Below are 10597 nucleotides of genomic sequence, written 5' to 3' on the forward strand. Positions count from 1 at the left end.
TGCACCATTTGTTGAGTGTACCACTGCCTAGGAAAGACTTGGAATTAGAAGATGGACGAGAAAATACATAAGACAAAGTAACGTTCCTGCTGATAACTTCTTGGATAAAAAATCTATACACAATAAAATATAAATCCATATTCTTAAATGTAGGTTTTTATAAAATTACAATTACAAAGAGTTTAAATATAACTGGAACTTGAATACATGTCAAATAACATGCTTGCTCAAACAAATATTAATTTACAAAATTGTTTACATGGCTCACATATACAGTAAAAAAGTGAGCCATCCTTAACTCAAAAAATGCACATACACGCTCCACCACCGCTCTCCTACAAATTTACAATTTGCTAAAGAAAAATAAATAAAATATACAGGTATTACACAGTACCCAAGCCAACTGGGTCTCTTTAAATTCGATTTGCGGCAGTCACGACAATTACAGCGACAGTCGCCAGTCCTTCTTTACGGCAATGTGGCAACATCACCGAGGAAGTGAGGGAAAGGCAATAAAGAAAGAACTGTTTTCGTTTTCGCTGTTGTCGGCGTGTGTGAGTAATCCCCTCCGTATGTGAGGTCGTCTGATCGGCTCGCCTAAGTGCTTCATCCGAGCCGATTTTACAAGCCACATTTAAACTGGGTTTGGAAATTCCTTTTGACCCCCCCCTTTCCCCCCGGCTTTCTAAGTTAAATTTAAGAAGGCTAGCTAAAAGTAGCCATCAGCCGGGTAAGCGACGCCCGTCCGCCGCGGGTTTCGGTGACAGATTAAACCCCGACGCTGCGATGCTGGTGACCGTTTTCTGCGCCCCGAGGGACCGCTCGGAGATCACCTTCTCTCTGGACGTGTCTCCCGAGCTGGAGCTGCGGGACTTCATAGCTCTGTGCGAGCTGGAGTCGGGGATCCCGGCTGCGGAGATCCAGGTGAAGCGGCGGAGCGGCGCGGCGCTGCGCTGCGGGATCGCCCGGTCACTCTGCCCGGCGAATGGGTTTCTGCCGCAGGCTTTTAATGAAGTACTCATACCCATGGCTGGTAGTACCGGATCGGAGAGGCTAGCCTGCTGGCACTAAGGCTTAATGAGATTATAATCGGGTGTCATTGCTTTAGTTTTTGATTTAGTTAACACCTTAAAAAACGTCTAATCCAGATGCTAAATTAGTGGGGCACTATCTATTACACGTAAAACGCTGTCCCCAATAAAACACATAATAGGAAATAGGAAGATTTGCATTGTTTAAGAGAAATGTAACAAAGATGCATTAAATGAAGTTTATGGCTCTGCAATAAATAGGCTGATTAGTTGCATGCTTGGATTTCCCTTTCATTTTCAGTCATCCACGTTGTGAGGGCAACTTTTAAAGTAACGTCTTGGCTCCTCTGCTTGAGGAACAAACGGAACTACAATGGTTTTGCTCGGTATTGAGTGCAACTGGATTGTCAGTAATAATATCGAAGAGACATAGTCACCTTGGAGTCAGTCTGTCTATCTAGTCTTTGAACTCGGGTGTTTAGGCGCTTTCTGTAACCCCTGCTGTACTGTACAAGTAATTGTTTTCCCCCAACTGTGGTGTTGGAGAAAACGGAAACCTTATCAAATGGATCTGCTGTCTGCCCCCCCGCCAGATCTCCTACGCGGAGCAGCCCCTCCAGGACCCCACGCGTGCCCTGGGGGCTTACGGCCTGAAGGACGGGGACGTGGTGGTGCTCAGGCAGGCAGAGAGGCGGCCGCCGGCCCAGCCCGCCTTTCCAGGTACCACCGGGGTGTCCCTCAGCACAGATCTGTGCTCACATTCTCTTAAGCCGCTGCTGATCTTTAATCTTCCCCCCCCCCTTTTCCCACGGGGGTATTTTCCAGGCTCCCAGCCTCTGACTGTGGTGTTTTCGTGTGTATAGCTTGCACTTCTGTTAGCTTTTCCCTTAGTCCCTCCTCCCTTTTAGTGGTCTCACCATCTCCTGCACTCCTCTGCCTCTTGTCCAGTCTGTGCTCCTCTTATCTCTACCCATACGGCACCTCCTTCCTTTTGCCTGCCTCCTCATGGCTCACTCCCTCTCCCTCCTTTTCCCAGGGCTCCCCCGCATTGACTTCAGCTCCATCGCCGTGCCGGGCACCTCCTCCGCCCAGCCCCCACCCTCACAGCCACAGCAGCCAGAACCAAACCTGCAGCCGCAATCTCCGCCCCAGGCCCTGGACTCCTCTCTCATGGGTCCCGCCTCCTCGCCACAGGGATTGGACAACCCGTCCCTTCTGCGCGACATGCTATTGGCTAATCCCCATGAACTGTCCCTCCTAAAGGAGAGGAACCCGCCATTGGCCGACGCCCTCCTGAGTGGAGACCTAGGTGGGTGTGGGCCGTTTCGATCGCCTGCTTCTTCCCTGGTGTGAAATGCGGGTTGCCCCAAGTCTCCCTGTACCTCTGGCCTCCCCTTGCTTTGCAGAGCGTTTCACGAAGGTGCTGCTGGAGCAGCAGCAGGATCGAGCACGCCGCGAGCAAGAGAGGATACGGCTACTCACCTCTGACCCTTTCGACTTGGAGGCACAGGCCAAAATAGAGGAGGATATCAGGTGTGTGAGTATGGATTCTGAAGCCTGGTCACTGTGTTTATATGGCACAGTTCAGTCACACCTCTGGGACCAGGCTCTCCCCCATGGCTCCATGCATGTTCTCCCCGAGTCATAGTGGGGTTTCTTACTCCGGTTTCCCCACCAGTCCACACTGAGCTTAATTGGAGTTACCAAACCGTCTGTAGGTGTGCAGGTGTGTGTGAATGGTGTGTCTGCCCTGTGATGGGTTGGCGCCCCATCCTGGGTTGTTCCCTGCCTTGTGCCCTGTGATGGGTTGGCACCCCATCCTGGGTTGTTCCCTGCCTTGTGCCCTGTGATGGGTTGGCGCCCCATCCCGGGTTGTTCCCCGCCTTGCGCCAGTAGCCTCCAGGAATAGAGTATGGAGCCCTACAACCCTGAATAGGTACAGAAAATGGATGGATGATCACAGATAGTATGAAAAGGTCTACAATACTCCTACGTAAACAATATAACGAAGGATCTGAGCCTCCTCAAGCCTCCCTTAGCAGATAGTTACAAAGTGAAATACAAAGTAGATAGTAATAATAAAAAAAAGAGAAAATGTGTTAAAACTGGATCTAAGCATTTTAGCACTGCTGTGCCGTGTAATGGCTTGGCATGCTGTGCTGTGCCCCCCTGCCTCGTCCCCTGTGCTTCCTGGGACAGGATCCAGACGCTCCCTGACCTTGCCCTGAATCAGCAGTTATGGAGGATAGATGGTTAGTGTTTCGTCAAAGTTTCTGCACAAGCTATAGAGCCACTGAAAACACCCTGTAGGTCTAGCTGGTCTTTAGCTGCCGCCTTCGCTGTCCGGTCTTTGCCCCTCGTTCCTCCATTACACAGATTGGCTATGTGCCCTTGTGTAGATCCCTGCAAGCTCGTGCTGTTTTCTTCCTGTCCAGGCGGCACAACATCGAGGAGAACATGACGATCGCCATGGAGGAGGCTCCCGAGAGCTTCGGCCAGGTGGTCATGCTCTACATCAACTGCAAGGTCAACGGGCACCCGGTCAAAGCCTTTGTGGACTCTGGTGAGAGGCTGCTGACCGAAAAAATGGTCCCCACAACATCAAAATAACAGGTTTTTATCACATTGTGGGGACCTTTGGTAATATATTGTGTGTGTGTATATATACAGATAATGCACACACGCTGAGGCATGCAATTTCCCCTCCAAACGCAGCTGCAGAATCTAATTGTTTCCAGGCTCATCTAGAAAGTTCTCCTCAGTGCACAGACTGAGGCTGTAGTAATAAGCAGGATCTAGTTTGGAAGCGCCCAGGGGGGGGTTGCTCCATCCTGTTACTGGTTTAACCTGATTGTTAAAACATGGTGGTGCCATCCACCTTTTGGGGGGGGGGGGGGAATAAGAGGCTGATTTTCCCCGAGAGTCTCTGATGAAGAGCAGGATGGATTGAGATGAAAGGGCAGTAGAAAGTGAGAGGAGGAGGATGATGATGATGATGATGATGAAGCCTTGAACAGACTTTACTGCCGTATCCATCGTATTAGTATGTATTTCAGTTCCATAACACATGAGTTTGTCTTAAAGGGCCAGAGGACCTATTCAGCTGGTCCTCTGCTTAAAGCCCCCCCCCCCCCTTTGTCTCTGACCCCAGGAGCCCAGATGACGATCATGAGCCAGGCCTGCGCCGAGCGCTGTAACATCATGCGGCTGGTGGACCGGCGCTGGGCGGGCATAGCGAAGGGCGTCGGCACGCAGAAGATCATCGGCAGGGTACACCTGGGTACGCCAGCGTCACGTGACCCGAGGGTCCCAGGTTTCAGAAAGTGACCTTTCGAGTCACTCTGCAGGCAGGGCAGCAAAAATAAGTCGCGTGGCTTTTAGTGTCCTTTACTGCTAAAAACTGCAGTGTTCCAGCTTTGTTTGAAATGTGAGTCCCAGAAGACGGACTTAGTTCACATTTATTCGGCCAATCAAGTGACTCCTGATGTGCCTCCTGATAGCTCGGGGTGGGGTCTCTGTTGTCCCCAGCCCAGGTCCAGATTGAGGGTGACTTTCTGCCATGTTCCTTCTCCATCCTGGAGGACCAACCCATGGACATGCTGCTGGGTTTGGACATGCTCAAGAGGCACCAGGTTGGCGTCCACTCACGCTTGTGGTGGTGTGGTGGGGGGGGACCTGCCCCAATGACCATATCCCCCCTCCCCCACAGTGCTCTATCGACCTGAAGAAGAGCGTGCTCCTCATCGGCACCACGGGCTCGGAGACGCGCTTCCTGCCCGAGGCGGAGCTGCCTGAGTGTGCCCGGCTGGCGTACGGCGCCGAGACACGGCCGGAGGAGATCGCCGACCGCGAGCTGGCGGAGGTGCTGCAGAGATCCGCGCAGGAGAGCGGTGAGGATGCCTGGGGAGGCGCAGGAGGCCAGGAGCTGAAGGGTTACCATGAGTACAGAGAGAGTCGCTCTGCATGTAGTGTGGGGGCACTGCTGCTACCACAGATCCACCCCCCCAACCCCACATGACGGCACTTTGCACGAACACGTGTGCTGTGGGTGACCAGTTCATGGCAGCAGCCTTTAGAGCATTTGGAGATATTTGGAGGTCTGCAAATGGAACAGGTCACCAGCTACGGCGTCTGTTACCCTTTGGTCCATTTCAACCATTTTTCCCCAAACGCCAAATTCCTCCGGCAGTACGAAGGCTGTGTCCGAGTTCAGGGGCTGCATCCTTCTAAGGCTGCAGTCGAAGACCGAATGTGTCATGGCGGCGCGACAAGGCTGTCCTCAGAATGCAAGCTGCAAAGGATCTACCCGGTGGATCCTTCGCAGCCTAACCTGTCCCAAAATTCACTGCGCAGACCTTCGAAGGACGCAGCCTACAAAGGCCACGAAGACCACGTCCTCCGAAGGATAAGACCCCTGAAATCGGGCACAGCTGAAATCCACTGCGTCTGAAAAAAATAATTGCAGGCCAGGGGGTCCCTTGACAATTTAATTAACTGGCGGGGGGGATCATACATGGGCTGGATTCAGTTGTATTTCTGTCCAGATACAGACCTCAGCTAGCCAGCCGGTGACCACTAGTGTATGTGGTTCAAAGTCTATGCCTACCCATCTAACTATGCTACACGGCCTGTTCCAATCTACAGGAATGATATCATTAATCATTATTAAACATTAATGATGATTGTGTTACTACTATTAAGGTACTTAATGTTGTAACTAATAATGGGTAGATCATGCATTTTGTACTCAGAAGTTGAAGTGGCAGTAAATAACCAGTTAAAACTGGTTTGTGAGGTGACATGATGCAAGGATGGCTGACCTCCTCGGTGGATTTGAGCTCTAGGCTCTTTCATTCCCACCTGGAACGTCAGAAGCGTCTGGCGTATGAGGCGGGTGGGATACTGCATGCGTTTGTTTGTGTGTGCTAACTCTCTGCCTTTTGTCGCGTGCTGTTTGTGTGTGCGTGTTTGTGTGTGCGTGTTTGTGTGTGCGTGTTTGTGTGTGCGCGTGTGCCCTAACACCCTCCCCCAGCAGAGCGAGACTGATGCATGTCGAGGGACGGCTGGAGAGGGACCCACCAAGAGGTACATCTGCAGCTTTTTCCAAGCACAGAGATCACCAGGCTTCATGTCCGTCCCAGAGCATTTCCTTCTTACCATGTATAAATAATGTAATAATGGATTGTCACCCACTCCTAAGTGCCTTTGGGTGACTCTGTTATGAATGGTGCTATTTAAAATTAAATTGAAGCTAATTTGAAAGCTATAGGCCTGCAAATAAAAATCAAGCCTGGTAGTCGGTTGGTAGATTTTCCTTGACTTCAAGTTCAGCCCAGCCTTGCTTCGCATACTGAGAAGTTCTGAACCTGTCAGCCTTTAAAGACTCCTGCTTCTTAAATTGAACATCTAATTATTACCAATCAGATGAGCAGAACGGCTCCCAGAAATGTTTTGGCTGATTAGGTTTCCTGCATGTTTCGCCGTTTCCAAGCATGACCTCCTGCTTCGCGGTCTGCCATGCGCAGCCAACGCCATCGTTTGACCGCCGCTGTTTCGTGCCTTTTGCAGACGTTGAAGATGGACGAACTACCTCACAGCAGTCCTGGCCCTGGTCCTCACCGAACCAAAATGACGAAATTCCAGTGTCCGCCTCTCCCTTGGACCACTCCCGATTCCCTGCCCTGGACCGTTCCAAGTCTGCCCCCGCCCTCCTGCGCCCCCCCCTGTCAGAGGCAGCGCCGATGTCTGTGCCCAGCCCCAGCCAGTCTCAATTTCAGGGTCTCACTGAGCCTGCGCCCACGACTTTAGTGCCAGCACAGGCTAACGTTTCCCAGCTGGGCTCCCCGTCCCACCCCCTTGGCTGCAACCCCCCAGACCCCCCCATGTGTGCCAGTCCTGAGGGCGAGCCCTCGAGTCACTCAAACTCAGGGAATGTCCAGTGTGGAGCACCCACAGCCATGGAGGTCAGTGCCACCTCTGTTGCTACGGAAGAGGAAGCAGAGTCCGTCCCGCTCTCCCTTATTGGCTGCCCTGACGTTAGCCCCGCCCCACCGCCAGAGCTAGTCCAAGATTGCCTTCCTGATTCTACAAAGGCTCAGCCGCTTGTTTCACTGGAATCTCCACCTGAGCAGGAGGATTCGGAGGCAGTCAGTCCCCAGCATCCACTTCTGCTTTCCCTTGATGCCAAACCGACTCCCGACACTCCTGCTGCCACCCCCGAGTTGTGTTCCACACCTGGCACCCCATTGGCGGAAATCGCGGACTTGCACGCGGCTACCGGAGAAGCTCCCCAGCCGGAGAGAGACCAGCCGGAGGGCGAAAGACAGCCTGGCTCGGACGGCATGCCCTCCCTGGCTGCTGCCTTAATGGAGCTGCACGAGCTTCTGGTATCCAACCGCTGTACCCTGTCCCGGGAACATAGCCCTATCCCCTCGCCGACCTGCAGGGAAGATGCTGATGGGGTAGATGAGGGTCATTTCCCCGGGTCCCTTGAATCGGCCTGGGAACCGACTAATCTTGTCACTGGTGCTACTGCCATGACCACGATGGAAACCGGTGCAGCCAAATCCGAGTGTGTCCCAGATCCCAACTTATCTTCCCTTACTCCCATGTCTGTGGACTCCTCTGGCCAAGTGGAGAACCTGGGAAAAGAGCTGCCAGAGGAGCAGGAGGTGAGGTGCCAGGACGCGATGGGAGAAAGTGAGGAGGCCTTCAGTATGGTGGAGGAGATAAGGGGGCCGGAGCCTGGGCCATGCGTTGGTCCGCTGCCTCCGCTGGATCTGGAGAGCATGGATGTCCGACAGGCTCCTGAGGGCCTTCAGGGCAGAGGCATCGCAGATGGGAGAGCAGCTGGCCCAGAAGCCACTGATCTCTCACATTTCCGAATGGAGGTATCGGCTGTAGACGAGCTCTCTCCTCCCATGTCCTCCCCGTGTCATACCTTCCCTTCTGGCGACGTGTCCGATCCCTCGACCGCGGCTGCTGGTTCTTCTCCTCCTACCACCCTGGAAGATGCTCCTCCTCAGCCTCCCTTCCCGCTGCCTTCTATGCCTTCCCTATCTCCTCCTCCTCTCCTCCCTCCCACCCCCTCAGTTGTTCCCTCTCCCCCACCTCCTGCCATGGAGAGATTTCCAATTGCGCACATCCAGAGGATCCAGGAGGCTGGATTCTCGGCCAGGGAGGCCGCCGAGGCTCTGGAGCTGGCCCAGGGGATCGTGGAGCTGGCTTTGCTGCTGCTGCTGGCTCGTAAGATCACTGTGCCCACATAGATTCTTGACATCCACCCCCCAAGAACCCTGTGAAACCACACCCCAGACTTTCCCTGCATTAGTCCAGACATTAAGCCATGGTTTGGACCAGGCCCAAGCCTTCCTGTCCACTCAGTAGTATAAATTCAATACAAGCTCGGAGTTTTTAATGGACAATGATATGGATAGAAGAGAAACATGATCAGTGGTTTTTTTATACTATGGTGTTTTGAAGATTGCATGTTGAGTTAAATGACATCATTGAACAGGTAACTTTTTTGGAAGAGTTGGTCAGGTGTTTGGATTCTGGTTCTGTCTTTATGCATCTTGCACAGAACAGCTCGCATTTTCCCTTTTCTAATAAAAATTCTGCCCGTTGCAAAGGCGGAGTCAACGATGAGCTGATAGGTCAGCAGATCTTAGAGTGGATGTTTCATAACGCAAAGAAAAAAAAACAATATGAAACGATACGGAGAGATTTTTTTGTAATTCTAACGTTAGCGTATTTAGCGAGTGGTTTACACAAGTGTCGTTCTGCGCTGCAGGATGATGGTTTTTTTTTTTTTTTTTTTTGTAATTCCCTCCCACCCCCCCCCCCCCCTTTGTAAAAGTGCACAGAGAACATTCGCTTGTTCACGCGCCGCCCTTCTTCCCAACCCTAAGGATCCTCAAAACTACCCAACTCATGTTCCATAAAGAAGTGCATTGTTCTGCTATACCATACGCCTTTTCACTCTCCAGAATGGGCCCCATTTCTCAAGCTGAGAATATGTTAAATCCTCAGAGAAGACTACTGAATATGCCACAGGCTGAAGCGAATGATCACATGCAAACTGGAAATTCGTGTCAAAGAATTCGTCATATTCCAGTCTGCACTGGCGTTCCCCTCCTTGTGTTTACCACAGTGGCCGCTGAGAAAGTTCTGTTTGGCAGACATGTCTTTCACTTTTAATGAGTTTAATAGCCCACTCCCCCGCATGTACCTAATAAGCTCTAATGCATGAGGTGATGAGAGAAACTGAGGAGATAATGGAAGCTGCAGGGCGAGCTGGTGCTGTGGGATCATTTTCCTTAATTTTCCATCCCTTGCCTATAAATCCTGCGATTTATCTGTGATCATTTTGTCGCTCATTATCAGTCAGTCATTCACGCAGATACTGTCAGTTACAATCATAGACTGCTTGGGGAATGCTGCAATATTTGATGCAGACTGATTTTTTTTTTTTAAATCTGTATTTTGCAAAAAAGAAATGCAGCCTTTCGTTCTCGTTTCTCCTTTATACCTTAATTATTACAATTTTACCTTATTTGAATTGAAGTAGCTGTGAGATATGCTGATAAATTCCTGTTTGTTGGACATTGGACAAGGTTTTACTTGGATTGGACCTGTGGGTAGTTTGCGTTAAGCCAATATTTTTTTTTAAACCTCGATTTCAGGGTATTGTCTTTTCTCTGTCGTTTCGGTTTTCAGTTCAGGTTCAATCTCTGTTCACTTTCTTAGGATGCCCAATCCAGCCGTTACTGCATTTTCTCATTCATCATTTTATCCTTAGGATATTAATATTTTTTTTTCTTAAAAAAATGTATGTACTACAACAGGCTGTATGGATTTTTCAGTTTGATCTTGTACACATGATAAAAGAAATTAATAAAATGGGTTCTTTATATTTTACAAGCCTGGTTTTGTTTACATTTGTTTATATTGTACAGATATGCTGAAGGTGTTAAGCCACTGGGCTTTGACTCCATGCAGGGCTGAATCAGTTCTGCTTGATGGTTCCTTTAGGGTTCCTGTGGTATAACATTGCATGAACAATACTGCTATGCATCAGTGGTAATGTTCCCCAAAGCAATTCCCCCCACACACCACGTTCATATGATACTCTGTTTTAGCACCATGTGTAAAACCCTTCAGCCGTCTGTGGTCATACAGCTGCCTTATATCACAGGTAAGAGATCCAACATTACACAGATTTGTGTAGGACAGAGGATAATGCACGCAGTAGTATTCTCTCTTTGAAGTCACTGGAAAAAAAGTGTGTTCCTCTGAAAATTTACATGCAACTTAAATAGAATGTTACTCAACTGAAGCCTTTTCTATCCCCTATGGGGTGGGGCGCAGAGAGAAATGCTGGTGTTTTTTTTTTCTTACAAATGAATATTTTTTGGGTGTATGACAGAAAAATGTGTTTTTATATTAAATTGTTTAATAAATCCCCGCGACCATGAATAGGATAAGTGGTTTTGGAAAATGGATGGATATTCAATAAAATATTTAGGACCCTAAAACACCTTGTAAGACGCTTTTGTTCCTCAGGT

General features: G+C 50.1%; 1 protein-coding gene across 3 annotated transcripts; it reads left to right on the plus strand.

Moving 5' to 3' along the window:
• Window positions 1-462: 462 nt before the first annotated feature.
• Window positions 463-9953, plus strand: ddi2 (DNA-damage inducible protein 2). Of its 3 annotated transcripts, none has more exons than XM_023830630.2 (10): window positions 463-924; window positions 1625-1751; window positions 2068-2340; window positions 2438-2564; window positions 3467-3594; window positions 4183-4311; window positions 4560-4663; window positions 4741-4921; window positions 6064-6116; window positions 6600-6694. In XM_023830630.2, exons 1-9 carry the CDS (start codon window positions 787-789, stop codon window positions 6075-6077), a joined length of 1221 nt encoding a protein of 406 aa, XP_023686398.1. In that variant the 5' UTR covers window positions 463-786; the 3' UTR covers window positions 6078-6116; window positions 6600-6694. The 3 variants fall into 3 exon arrangements, with proteins under 3 accessions (XP_023686398.1, XP_023686407.1, XP_023686387.1); XM_023830639.2 differs by having other exon boundaries at window positions 6067-6116; XM_023830619.2 differs by lacking the exon at window positions 6064-6116 and having other exon boundaries at window positions 6600-9953.
• The last annotated feature ends 644 nt before the right edge of the window (window positions 9954-10597 follow it).

This window comes from Paramormyrops kingsleyae, chromosome 8 (genome assembly GCF_048594095.1).
Source record: "Paramormyrops kingsleyae isolate MSU_618 chromosome 8, PKINGS_0.4, whole genome shotgun sequence".
Classification (NCBI taxonomy): Eukaryota; Metazoa; Chordata; class Actinopteri; order Osteoglossiformes; family Mormyridae; genus Paramormyrops; species Paramormyrops kingsleyae.